Source organism: Polyodon spathula, chromosome 1 (genome assembly GCF_017654505.1).
Source record: "Polyodon spathula isolate WHYD16114869_AA chromosome 1, ASM1765450v1, whole genome shotgun sequence".
NCBI lineage: Eukaryota > Metazoa > Chordata > Actinopteri > Acipenseriformes > Polyodontidae > Polyodon > Polyodon spathula.
The window spans coordinates 15,168,673-15,183,594 of NC_054534.1; the positions used below are offsets into that span (position 1 = coordinate 15,168,673).

The 14,922-nt window shown below is 35.6% G+C and overlaps 1 protein-coding gene across 2 annotated transcripts; it reads right to left on the reverse strand.

The window, feature by feature from the left end:
* Positions 1-4,087: 4,087 nt before the first annotated feature.
* Positions 4,088-9,092, reverse strand: LOC121314641 (Krueppel-like factor 4). 2 transcript variants are annotated; one of them, XM_041248095.1, is made up of 5 exons: positions 8,806-9,092; positions 8,594-8,708; positions 6,751-7,537; positions 6,496-6,660; positions 4,088-5,199 (listed from the first exon to the last, which is right to left on the reverse strand). In XM_041248095.1, the coding sequence occupies exons 1-5, from the start codon at positions 8,808-8,810 to the stop codon at positions 5,024-5,026; spliced, it is 1,248 nt and encodes a 415-aa protein (XP_041104029.1). In that variant the 5' UTR covers positions 8,811-9,092; the 3' UTR covers positions 4,088-5,023. The 2 variants fall into 2 exon arrangements, with proteins under 2 accessions (XP_041104029.1, XP_041104038.1); XM_041248104.1 differs by lacking the exons at positions 8,594-8,708; positions 8,806-9,092 and adding an exon at positions 8,464-8,534.
* Positions 9,093-14,922: the final 5,830 nt, after the last annotated feature.

A 14,922-nucleotide genomic window follows, 5' to 3' on the forward strand; every position in this document is an offset into this window, starting at 1 on the left:
GAAGTAAAATTTAAAAAAAAGATTCTGTCTTTTTTTCTGAATGTTTTTTTTTTCGTTAATATATAAGTCGTGCTGTGACAAAGGCTAACTGTGGTAGCACACTCTCTGATTTGTAAATGTAATGAGTTCATTCATCTGCAAAGTAAACATCAAGCATTTTTATATACACAATACACAGAAATGCGTTATGTTATTCATTCTACTCACCCATTTGAACATCATGATTAAGCCCATTGTAAGGTTTCGAGTGTCGCCGGAATGGATTTATTTTTTTTTTGTTATGCCATTGTTTTGTAAGAATCATAATTCTAAATACGCTCCTAAAATGTTAATTGTAGCCTACTATGATTGCTCAATAAATGAAGTCTCTGTCCAATTAGCAACACCGACATTCAGCAGACTGGACAGCTGCATAAAAATGGCCAGAAATAACAGTTAACAAAACAGTTTGACCCACCTCAGCTAACTTATGATTCGACTGCTGCAGAGAAAATACAGGTCTTTGATTAGCTTTATACAGGGCTGTGGAAGGGGTGTGGGTAATTCACTGACTAGGAGACAGACAGGTGTACTTGAAAACACCATACAGGTGCCCAGTTTTATTTTCAAACAGTTCTTGCTTTTTCCGGCAGAGGACACTGTATCTAAACGATGATAGACAGCACCACGGAAATACCACATCTGGTACGTGAACAGCAAGTGCACTCGCAGGTGCTCAAAGAAATAATAATGAAAACAGAAGGCGAAAAGAACAAGGGAAAATAAAACAGTAATAAAACTACAAATAAAAGGTGCTGCACTCGGCAGCGTTATCCCGGTCGCCGCTACCCGCACGACCCGGATCACCGTCCTATTCTATCGGCTATCTATCCTGCTCTTTCACAATACGCCGGGGTCTGCCCAAGGATTCCCCGCTCTCTCTCTCTGTCTCGCTGTGAATCTTTATTTTTCTCCCGGCTGATTCCCGGTCCCGAATCAAAGCTTCCGCACTCTTAGCGCGTCTAAGTGGGCAGACCTGAGGAAACAACAGCGTTATTTTATAGGACCAACAATCATCCAAGACCCGCCTCTCAGCCATTCAGAGAGGGGGAAAGTCCACACACCCACTTTCCCACCTCCCCGTGTCACTGCCATGACTCACAGGCGGTTGTTGGCCGACTGCCGCCCTCTTCCTGCAGCCCGTGAACACGCCAGCAGAGTCAGCACAGATCTCTCCCTGTTACAAGGGCATATTTGTATCCGAATATCTCATAGGGAGCTCAAAGCAACCCACAAACACATATGAGGGAGTCGACGGGGCTGACGGACCGCCCTGTAGTAGTGTATGAACTGTCCTTAAGAGTGCAGAAAATATAAACCGTGTTCACAGCGCTGTATGATATATAACCGTAGAACTGCATAAGAACAATAACCTCAGAACGATGGACACATAAACAGTAACATGTTTAAACCTTTGGACTCCCTGTCTGTAGCTTGATGTTGTTTACATTATTTTCAGCATATTTTAAGTGATTGGAAGCTGAAATTACTTTTTTTAAAACACACTTTTCTTATACCAATACGGTAGTGGTGAGCGATAATCAGTTTGTTTGAAAAACAGACTTTAATCATTGATAATGGGTGCACAGGTGGTAATTCCGTGAGTGCTCCAGGGCTCAAGCACCAATGGTAAAATAAGGTTCTGCGCAGTGCAAATAAATCAACTGTTCTATCAAATTATAGTGTGGATGCTTCACAAGCAGAACTGTTATTGCAGCATTTTAAAAATATAAAATCCATTTATACAGTCCCCCAGCTTTCTTGAAAAGATCTGCGGTTCCCTTGTTTTTCTTTTGTTCTCATTAGTATCTATAGTAGATGCATCAATCATATATATATATATATATATATATATATATATATATATATATATATATATATATATATATATAAATGCAATTCTCAAGTCTGCAAAACATAAAAGTGCCTAACTGTGGTTTGAAACTGGAAAATGAGTGGTTACCATGCACAGGCATGATGGAAAATACTGTAATGTGACTGCATCTGTATTTGTCACCTTTTGTCCAAAATTTATGCCAAGCATATATTTAAGAAAAATAAAATCATGCTCAGTTGTTCTTAGTACTGTAAAGGAGTGGGCTGGAAATGTCCACTGAAGGAACTACACTGCTCTGCTCCCCTGCTACATATACAACTGGCTCACTCCACTCCACTCACACTCTGGGTGTTCCTGCGTGAGAGACTGACAGCTGAGACCACAGTCAGAAATGTGGCATGAGCAGGGGTGGGGTGGGGGGGAGCCACTGCACAGCATGTTCTTTGTGTGTGTGTGTGTGTGTGTGTGTCTCTTCGTGCTGTGGGTGCTACTGGAAAATGGGTGCATGCACTCATTGAAGTCAAACCATGGATAGGAAATGCAGAGGACATGGATATAGCCTTTTGTGAAGAGATTGAATGCTTTACAAATGCCTTATATTGGCCTAAGTTCATAACACCTCTATAACAAGGAGAATAATGTTTCAGCATTAAAATGTGTTAGTATACTACTCCTTAGCACTGACATGCATATATGTACCTTTTTAACCATTCATAACATTGTTGTTTTGTACCTACGTAAATATCAATATATTAATACCTACCAAAATAGACATATTGTTTTCACCACTCATGGATGTACATTTGCAACTAAAAGTATGCAATGTTTACACTTTCAATACTGTCCAAAAGTCCCTTCTAGCATTATTTTACTTTCAAATCTTTTCTCATTTCTCTTATATTACTGTACTTATTACTCTCGTGTCTTGTCTGTCTATTTACCATAGACATTCTCGAATATCTTTCCCTTGCCTTATTCATTATTTGATGAAGTAAAAAAAGAAGTGATATATATAACAAAAAAATTGTCAATGTAAAAAAAAAAAAAAAGTAAAAAAAAACGCACCAGCCGTTTAAAGAGGTGATATCAAACACAAAAGCCCAAGTTAGGAGAAGCAATTGGGGCAACCTTGTCAAGCATCAAGCAAATAGGCACAATTGGAAAGGTGCTGGGGCCCAACATTCACACAATTGTTGCTTCTAACTTGGCTTCTTTTTTTGATCGCTCTACTTTATCACTCCAATTTGCATTACATTATTCCAGATAAAGCTGACGATAGTGTTATATTCAGAATGTCGTCCAAGTGATTAACCTGCCTATAAAGTAATTCTCAATTATAGCTATCATGTTCTGGCTACTGGTATATATTGTAATATGTTATAAATGTCTGGTTAGATAAGGTTCAAAGACATGTGGACATACATAATGTAGTAATAACATAAGTCAAATGTTCTACATGGAATAGCAACTTTCAGCATATCTTTACTACCTAGGTCTAAGTATTCATTTTAAATCTGCATTCAATATAATTCAAAAAATATTACTTACAGTACATCAGGCTGCAATAAAAATGTTTAAAAAAATAACAGGACATGGTTTAAACAAATAAAATCTGGATAGCTGGGGGTCTCCAAGGACCGCTGCTTAAAATGTTGTCAACTGAAATATACAAAGAACATTGTTTTTACGGTTTTCCATGTTTTACTGCCAAAGGCATTCATCTATGGCTTTTAATTATTTAATTTTCCTTTGAATGTTTCTAAAATGTGTTCAATTGTTTTGTGTGAAAATTTCTATGGAATTGGAGAAATTGTTATTGTTGTATTAATTACAGATGCTTTAAAATACTTCACAATCTGTAGTGTGTATTAATTGCGATTTTCAGTGTAAAAGATAAATAAATAAATAAATTCAACCTTATTAGATTTTACATACAATACAATTATCTGTTTCTTCAATCAGGTTTTGCATTACAATGAGGGATTCATGAATGTACATTTGAAACTGGGGCTAGTACATTATTTACAGTATGGGCTACAATCTTCTGTATGTACTTAAAAAAAAAAAAGATTTAAACATTAAACAATATATAAAAATGAAAACATCAACAATAAAGGAAATCAGTGGTCAACATGTTTGTTACTACTGTACAGTATGCTTTTTATGACTGCTAAATGTATTTTCCTAGAAAAGACCACACACAGAAAACTCTGTTGCCAATAAGTTTTATTGAAGCTTATATTATCATGTCTGAAATAACAATCCCAGTGTCGAAACGGTTAATACCCTGTACCAACCAGTTATAAAACCCATTTATCTCTGAACCAGTTTAAAGAACTATCAATTCACTCTCCTTAAATACTGTTATTTTATTTTGGAACATAGTTTCAAGAATACATAAAATACACATTTTCAGAACATTTTGTATTTACAAATGTACAAAACTAGACATCACTTAAAATTATATTACATAATTATTTTGTCAAAGTACTGTAAAGGAAAAAAAAATAAAGACTGTTCTGTGGCAAGATTTTAAAATGTATTAATGACTTTACAAGATATTGCACATTGGAACCGCAGTGCATTTAAGATTGTCAATGAGAAACCTTTACCTGACTGTTGTCAAGCCTGTGGGCTGGAAGAGGTCACCTCCCTGACAAGCATGTGGCACTTAAGAGAACAATGGCTTCCTTTTTCCTTTGGTACCTTTAATAATATTTAAGTCACTGAGCACCATCCAGCAGGATTATGTACATTAAATGTATGGCTCTCGTAACCAGTACAAAAATATAGGTCTAATACACTGCTATGAGACAAAGTTCCAGGGAATGCATATATCAAAAATCTTTCAAAAGTCCTTTTTCTTCCCCTGATATCCATATTTTCCAGTTATCCTTTAGCACCTGGTATTCCAAGTCTTGTCAAGGTAAATGTTGTTCCAGTTGAAAAGATGGTCTCCCTTGAGTCGAGACATACCTTTGGAATGACTGATACTGTATTCCCAGTCTTTGGAAGACTTGTCTGGTAATATTTAAAGATAAAGCGCTGGTATATGTTCATTACCATGGAAGACATGGCTTGTCTTGCACAATGCTGAGTGTCTTTAGGCAGTGTGTACTATAAACATTTTTTAAAATCTTTTCCTGCTTATAAGTGTCGTTTCATGTGTAGTGCTAAATGGTCTGACCTTGAAAAGGCACGGTCACATTTCTGACACTGGAAGGGGCGATGTCCAGTGTGTTTCCTGTAGTGGCGAGTCAGTTCATCTGAGCGGGCAAACTTCCAGCCGCATCCCTCCCAATCACAGTGATAAGGCTTCTCCCCTAAAAAAAAAGAAAGAAAACCCAGGCTGTCATATTTTAATACAGTAGTTTCACCATGCATATCTCCCATTTTCTGGTTTGTTTTACAAAACTAGTAACACACAGTACTTCAGGGTCTTTTAGGCACTCGGATTGTTTGTTTCTCATTTGTAACAAAAGGAATGTTCTTGTTTAAAAAATATGCAGCAATTAATGGGTGGAGTAAATGCTTTAAAAATAGACATTGTAGGTTTTCATAACTTGGACTTTTTATCCATAACTTGTTATATATACGATAATAAGTTCAGCAGTGGTTCTACAAAGAAACTTATTTATTACACTCAAGTTGGTGTTTAGTACTACTGATTACTACGGCATTCTGTAAAATGGTTCTCATGCAGAGAATAAAGAAAACAATGCTGTTTGAAACCCTTCATCTTTAGTGTCATCTACTGTTACAAAGTTTTACAATTACTATAATTATTGAACATGTTCATGTATTGCTTGAAGTATAATGGTATTCCCATACTGTTTCAGAGAACTTGAGCAAGAGCTGTCAGTTTTAAAGGCTGCTATTCTACATCATTTGAAAAATATGTCAGGGCTTGCATTACTTCATATATAAGTGTATTATATCTTTTTGCTGCTAGCTGTATAGATATGCTAGTTCACATTACGCAGACAAGGAAAACTGCAGCTTATTATGCTGTAAATCTTTTTTTTTTTTTTTTACCTACCAACAGGTTATTCAGGTGGACACTGGGAGACTATACAAATGTGAACTATAAAGGCATGCACTGACAAGTCTTTGTGTAATGTGCTGATATTATTCTTTTTGTCTTTGCATTTGTGATGATATCCATTTACATTTCAATATAAAAACATGCACATCAAACATGCACATCCCTTAACAGGATTCTTTATACACTGATAAATGCAAAGCGAAGTGGCACATGGAAGCATGGTAAAACAATCAGGTCACAGTATAGATACACATACAATACAATACAGTAATATGGACACGGATGGAGGTTACAATGTTTTGGTAAAAAACAAATCAATAAATAAACTAAATACTAAATTACTCCAAAAATTCAGTTTGTACTATGTAAAATAATTGATCAGAAAGAAATAGGCACATTTCCATTACTCCCATACCTAAAGTCTGCAACTGATATAAGCCATTAAACTAAATGAAATCCTGACAGTGTGGTTGTTTAAAAATAAATAGATTTAATTTTTTTCTTTAATTTTGAATTTTGCATGTTTTTCTATTGAGTGAAAATAAAAAAGCATTTTCTTCTATTTTAAGTGTACCTGTATGAGTTCGATGATGTGCCTTGAGATGAGAGCTCTTGGTGTAAGTCTTTCCACAGCCTGCATAGTCGCACGTGTGTGTTGCTATCCTTTTCCTGGGCCAGGACCGACGACCTCTTTTTGGCTTGGGTTCTTCTGCCATGCAGCTTCCTGGAGACATGAGCTCTAAAGGTGAAGAGGGTGGAGTCAGCATCACCCCTTGAACCAAATGTGAACTTTTTAAAGGACCTTTAAAAACATTTAGATATAACTGACCTTGGTACTGGAGTGGAGGCTGTTGCTGGAAAGAAGGGTAGTTGCTAGGTGCATGGTAACCTTGTGGTAGTGGCAGTGGTGGGTGACTTAAAACCTGAGGTGAGCTATGTCGGTCTCTATTCATGACTTCCTCTGGGGCAAGGGATGGTCCAGGCCTTTCGGCCACGGGCTGGCTCATGGGAAAATCATGCTGTTCTAGTGGTGATCTTTGGCTATTTCCATGGGCCGGGTTACTTCCAAGATGGATATCCATTGGATGTGTAATGGTGCAAGTACTGGTGTTCTCTTGTTTGATCCTAAAAGGCAATGTGCTGTCCATGCCAGTAGTGCTTTTGTTTACGTTAATGGTCTGGTTGTAGTCCCCCATGTCCATTGTTGTCTTTACCACAAACTTCCCTTGGAGGCTCGTGGGTTGCAAGTATGCAGGGTCCAATTCAGGCCTCATGAGCTCAGCCACAAAGCCACCTGAGGGAGAAACATCAGTAATATCTGGAATGGTAAAAGTGGCCGAGGAGTCCCTGTTGTACATCACATCACTGGCAGTGTCTTGTGGCGATGGCAGTTGGTAAGTATAAGTGCCAGGGGAGGTGGCCACATTTCTTGATGCAGGGGTCACTGGTTCCTGCTGATGCATGGTGTTTGATAATATAAAGTCATAGTCCAGTAGCTCGAGGTCCTCAGATTCCTTTTTGGTCATTGTACTCGAAAGGTCCCGGTCTTGTCTTTCACAGACTCGACCAGTAGAGACAAAGGTTCTCTTCAAGTGAGACATCTCCTGTTTCCATCTCTGCAGATATAAATGGATGATTTAATAAAACAATTTTCATAACTGTCGTAATGTCCTAACTTTAATACACACATAAACAGCTCCAGATTAAGACCGCCCTAAGCCGGTCCCTTTCGATTTAGATTTAATATTAGTATTATTAAAATAAAACAACAACAATAATAATAATAATAATAATAATAATAATAATAATAATAATAATAATAATAATAATGTGAACATTAATAAGCCAGATCATAAATGTTTTACCAACTTTGAATTCAATTTAAGGTTTTGTAATACAAATATAATTATCCTAGTATAATTAATTCCTATACTCTAACGCAAATTTGTTTGAATTGTAATTCCCTGGTGCAGGTGTAAATTGCACAACGCAGCGACCGCCCTGTTTAAACGTACCTTTCCTTCTGTAGTGAGAAGGAAGTACTACCGGTGTTGTACTCACCTCCTCGATAAAATAAAATACAAACACACAAATATTAACTGAATGAGTGGCGCTAACTATACTGTTTTAATTGTAAATAGTTTTAAACTGTTAGTTTGGTATAGTCGCTTGCAAAGCATTTTGTCCGGAGAGGATCTCCCAGATGTTACAATCTCGAAAAGTTTCTAAAGCCAGCCTACGCCCTAAACTGCATTCATCGCTACAGTGAAAGGTGTGCAGCGCAGCTACAATACACTGTCGACGAAAAAAGAAACTAATCGGCTACAACTACAACCATCGCATTATATATATATATATATATATATATATATATATATATATATATATATATATATATATATATATATATATATATATATATATATATATATAATGTGTATTCAATTGCTGTACATTTGATATAACTGCTATTAACACGATTGTAAGACGAGAAGAACACAAACAACAGAACAGACATTGCTGTTTGCTCATCTTCGTTCACCTGTCACTTTGAACACCGTTCTTCAGTCAGGGGACATCATCGCAATTTGGAGAAAGCAAATCAACACAGCCTACGTGCAAGCATTCCTAGAAAGTAATGAAAAAGTGTTAGTTTTGAATTGCAGACTTACATTGCTAGAGACTCCCTGTCCAGATGATGTATCCATGACACTGGTGCCGGTGGCAAAGGTGGAAATGGAAGGTAGTGTCCCGCTCAGTGCCATGTCGAACTCGTTTGGTGGCTGGCTGAAAGAACAGAGGATGAGACTGTAAATCCTTAAAGTCCCCAAAAGCCTGCATAAATTTGGTGAATTTTATAGCGGGAACAGAGAAAAGCACGCACCTCATGAAAGAAAAGCAGTTGTTGTTTGTTCAGATTGCAAAGTATATAAAAAATTCTTGCGCACTCGAATTGTACAGAATAGTTTGCATTGGGATGTCAATTTCTTTCTTTTTTAGAGCAGTCTGTTAAATGTTATGAGGACTATGCCGGCAGCAGCACATACATCCGAGACAGAGAATGGAATGAAAATGCAAATTGATCAATTGCGAGGTAAGACCCGGGGATTCCCTCCTTGTGCTGCCATGGAGAGACGGGATTCTGTTGCCTAAGACTAAGTGCACTACCGCGCGCAGGGGCTTCCCTTCTTAACTCCTCACATCAAGACACGCCTCCCTAGCAGTTGCCCTAACAACTGTATAATCAAAACTGTATTACAAGTCGACACGCTTGCGGGAGTGAGAGGGAATGGGTTGGGCCGTGTCGTCACAGACAGCAGCTGGCTGGCAAGCGTGTTGACGTCACTGTTACTGTTTGGCACCAAAACACTAGGATGGCAACAGCACCGAGAACTATGGTGCGGCAGTGTTTGCTTTTATTTATTTGTAATACGAACGAGCCGGATTTAACAACAGAACATGTACTGTTTGGGGTAAATAAAGAAACCAGCATTTGAGATTTTTTTTTTTTTATTATTTTTTTTAAGTATATACATTTTTGGAATTTTGCTGAAGTCGACTTCATTAGACGTAATCCTGCATACTTTTTGTTGCCTTCAGATGATTTCGTCAGATCAGGCGATACGTGTGTTAATTTTTTACAAGTCTGGGGTGTCGTCGTAATCTTAAATATGGCTTCATACCCTGCAAGACGTTGTATTGTAAAAAACGCGCTGCGATATGTATAATTATGTTAGGTGTGTTGTAATGTATAATGTGTTGGGAGTTCCTGCAATGATCATGATATATCCAGGTCACACCTGGTAGTTGTACTTTAAACTGGTCATAGATGCAGTAGTGTGTAATCCTGGTTTTGAAGCTGGTTAAAGTAGGTTCAAGAAAAAAAGGGAGATGGGCCCTTTGATTATATTTATATAGATATATTTATATGGGTGTGTATGTATATATGATATATATATATATATATAATATAATAATATATATATTATTATATATATATATATATAGTATATCATCTTATATATAATAAACAGAATCATCTTATATTTATCTTATATGCTGTTGATTTTAGGCTTTAAATTCATAACATTCGGATTTTGTTCTTAGTTTTATCATAGTGAAACAGTGCTCCATATTCACAAAACGTTTTACTACAGTTATTTTAACTGTTTGTAAAGTCTGTTTTGATGGATTAAACAGAATTTGGTATTAATGGTACAACAATGTAGAACACTTTCATGAAAAAGAAACTTTAAAAAAAACTTCAAATAACTCCTGAGCTTTACTGCTTTGTGTCAGCATTGCTGATATCTCAGGTGCAAAGCAAGCCTATTTTCAAACAGTGAGAGAAGACCACTTATGTGTTGCATAGACGTGGTTTTCTAATAGTGCCTGAGTGAATATGTATTGCACAATAGACATTTCTCAATGATACCACATGGCTCCCTGCCAGTGCTGGAGGTGTGTCCAGGAAATAGAAGTTTGATCTAGTTTAACTAGTCTGAAATCGATAGACTGCAGTTAATGCTAACTACAAACTCATGCAAGTGCGTGTTACAGAAAGATAAAGTATGGTTTTTGGCAGGTATTTATAATTTGGAAGCCTGTAAGATAATACAAGTGTATACAGTGGTTTGTAGCATGGATACAAGCAGATTAAATAGGCAAGACCGAGAAATGGTTTTCAAACATTTACTGACATTCAGCCTATGGTATATTGTTTAATAAAACAAATTGGTACCTTCTAGAGAGTGTTACAAGGTAATAATGAGGCTTGTTGTATAATTGAAAACAATTATGCATTTCTATTACTCTTGAAGTATCTTATAGTTCCCAAAGATTTGTTTAAATGTGTTATTTAATAATTTAAAAAAGAGCCTGTGGCAGATCTACCAGTGTTTGGTGTGTTCTTTCCATTGCTGTGAATAATTTGTTTGTGATAGGGCCTAAAACTTGTTTTATTTTGATCCCCTGGACAAATCAAAACTGTATCCACAGTACATACATTAGACAATAGTGCTGAGTTAAGAAATAGCCTACTGAAATAAACTAAATTGATGCTTGTGTTGTTTCTTACTAGTTTTGTATTAATAATATTATATATATATAATATATATATATATATATATATATATATATATATATATATATATATATATATATATATATAATAAAGAGGTTTATTCAGGCTTTGTCTTGGCAGGGGAAATCTTCTTGATTGTGAATGACATACATATCTTTTACAGTAGTAATCATATGATTCAAACCAACCAATTTTATGAACAGCCATGGCCCCAAAACAGGTTATATATTGTATACTGTCTGTTGGATTAGGACTCACTGGCAAAAAAACAAACCAAAAAACAACAACAACCGCGTCATCCTTGGAAGACTTCTTCAAATCTCAGTTTAAAGTTATGCTGTTTTCCCATCGAACCAATACTGGAGCCAGGCTGCCAAGCCAAGTTTAAAGTACAATGCTACAGAAAAATTCTGTTGGCAAGCATTAAGGTCTTATTTTCTTTGAAGGGCATATTATCATTGATCAATTTACATAAAATGTTGAGTTTTTTCCAGCAATGTAATTTTTCAAGCCAGTTATAGACCAACTCGGGCCTTGTTAACACTCATCCTTTCCACTCGTCTGCACACTGAAGGAACCATCGTGTAGGCATTGAATAGACATTGTGCAGCCTCTGTATGTAGGCTTGGTAACATCTAGGTGAATACCATTAGGTCTAAGATGCATTTGTAGTTATTCATGTAATTATGTAGAACACTGCGTTTTTATTTTATATAATTCTGTAGTTCCAATTTAGAATTGTAATCATGTTAAAACAATACATTTACCGATATATGAAAAACAACTCCAATATTAAACATAGTAAAAAAAATTCTCATCGTGTTTGGGTCTGGCTGTTAAGCTGGTGTTTCAGTTTGGAGAGTAACTGTTAACTCTATTTGTAGTTTTTTTTCTGGCTGTGGGCCACCTTTTAAAATGGGATAAGAAGTATGTTATCACAACAATCACTGCAGTTGCTCTAGGCCGATCAGTTTGAAATAGTGTATATATGTTTCTGTTAGCAACTTGTCAGAAGGCTGCTAGTGTTGCAGTGTTACAGTGCTAATATTTACTTCTTTCACTTGGAGATTTGCTTAGTGTTTGCATGACACCCTTGAACATTTTTCTGTCAACAGAATGCAGCAAGCTTGACATGTAAAGCAGCAGTGATCCCCATAAGCATGAACACCCTCTAGTAATTTTAATAAAACTCCAACGAGTCACATGCAAAACACGTTTTGCAAAGTCTTTTCAGAGGCACATTTTGGTAGAATAGTTATTGAGCACGGCAAATAGTGATCTAAACTGGAACAAAAATATATCACCATACTGATCACACATAATAAGATCTTTACCATGTAATCATTTAAATATTAAGAAAACATAGCTTACCTGTCTTGCGAGGACATGCACAATGAACACTTATTATCCCTGCTGGTGTAACACTTTAGTTTTGCATATATTTGAGAATGGCCTGTCCAATTGTGTTGAAGCATGCTAAAACACAAGTTGTGTATGGCAAGTTACCCAAGGAAATGCATCAGGACTATACTTTGTAAAGACAACATAGAGCATCCACTTAAAGCTCAATTTACATAGATCATATTAGACAAACTACTCTCAGACAATAGAAAGAAACAAATTAAGGACCTCCTTTAGCACAAGTTTTTACTTGTATAATAATCTGTCTGTCTGTAACAATTCTTTAAAAAAAAAAAAAAAAAAAAAAAATTTATTACATTTCAGTAGAATCTGGGGGAGAATGGAAGTTGTCTGTCTGACTGCCTGTCTGTATAATTACAATTAATTTATTATTATTTTTTTAATTTTATAGCAGAGGTGGTCATCTGTATGTATGTCACTGCACACATTGTTGCACATTTCTAGATAACCTAGTCCAATGGTCAAGAAACTCAGAATTATGAAATACAAATACCCCAGGGGTTTGGAGGGTGTGCAGTATTGTTGACATGCAGAGATTGATTTGTAATGAGTGAGTAAGAAAAAGGGCTGTGTGTAGGAGGGTTTATTTTGTTTTTATGAGATGGAGAGAGACAAAATAACTCAGCGGATAACTGAACAATGTATATCCAAATGCCGAAGCTGTATACCTCAATCCTTGTTAATATTTTACAATATCTGCATCACTTGGCTGGAAAACATCCATGTCCATGGATAAAGCAACTTACACACTTACTGACTGACTGGTATGCGTTAATAGTCCTGCGGTTTTTGAAATATAGCAACCTGACAGATCCAGCTGAAAACACAGCATTAGGAACAGATTAAGGTGCTTTTAAAAAGGTTTAATTATAGTGTGACTCTTTCCTAATATTATCTTTTGAATCAGATCTGGTCATATTTTCATGAATTTTATAATTACAAACTGTTGCAATGCTTTTTTGTGCTAGTTATGCATGATGCAGATTGCATTTAGACATTATTTTATCCAAATATTATTCCTGCAGTAAGTAATACCCATCAATAATGTACCCAACTGATGGTACATTATTGAATTATTCATGTATTTATTTATTTCTAGCCATATGACCCTGGCTGTTATCAGTGAATAATAATAATAATAATAATAATAATAATAATAATAATAATAATAATAATAATAATAATAATAATAATCTTTATATAGCACCTTTCATAGTGGACCACCATCACAAAGTGCTTTACATGATACGAGACTAGGGTGTGTGAACTTTGCATCAGCTGCAAAGTCACTTATAAGAACATATGGCGCACAAGGTTGTTAAGTGACTTGCTCTGGGTCACACAATGAGTCAATGGCTGAGCTGGGATTTGAAACTGGGGTTATCAAGCCCTGTTTTCTTTAGCCAATGGACCACACAGCCTCCTATAATAATAATAATAATAATAATAATAATAATAATAATAATAATAATAATAATAAATTCTACAAGTTTTGGCTGTTGCTCCCATCAGAATTAAATTAACTGAAAGTAATGGTTCTGTCAACCTGGAAGCCTTGACACAAAAGGAAAATACTGACAGAATGTGTGCTTTAAAATACCAGGTAGTTAAATAACTATACTATACCAGGTAGTTAAATAACTATATAATATGACATCATATCCCATGCCTGAAATTGTTTGCATTGTAAACAGTTCTTGGCCTAACAATGCTTCATTTTGTTGAACTGGTAAACGTTTCTCTTTTAATTTCATTTTTTCTTATACATTATATTCATGTGTAAAAATTGAAAATACAACATTACTCTGCTTCATGTTTGTTGCTATGTGTATTTATTTACCTTTAGGTCTGGCAATTTCAGTAAGGGAGGATTTTGCATTCTAACTGGATAGGAACTCTTTCAGCAAAAAGCATGGGGTGAAACCCAACATGGTGAAGAGAGCTTGTCAATAGTGTGGTACTGTACCTCCAGCAACTATCCCAATAAAAAAATTATTTATATATATATATATATATATATATATATATATATATATATATATATATATATATATATATATATATATATGAGTGAAAACAGTACTCCTGCTAATAAAGTCTAGGAAAGGGATTTTAAAACCTGAGGCACTACACCATTAATCAGAATGGTCATTTGTTAACTTAAAAAGACACACAAGCAAATGAAAAAGACTGGACTGCAAAGTAAATAAAGAAATAAGATGTAATACATTCTGGAACACAGGTTCTGTTCTTTCCCACATATTAAGTATTCAGATGCACACCATTTTGTTCCTGTGAGCACATAATGTCAGCACCCTGCATCTTTCAGCAAGCTCATGTTGCCCAGCCTTTAAAAAAAAAAAAAAAAAAAAAACTACGGGTATTAACAAAAGACACATTTAAGCAGATAGGCTTGTAAAACAAGGTGAAATAAATGTTTAATAAACACTTCATTTTGAATCAAGCCGCTGTAATAATATGATATTGCATAAAATA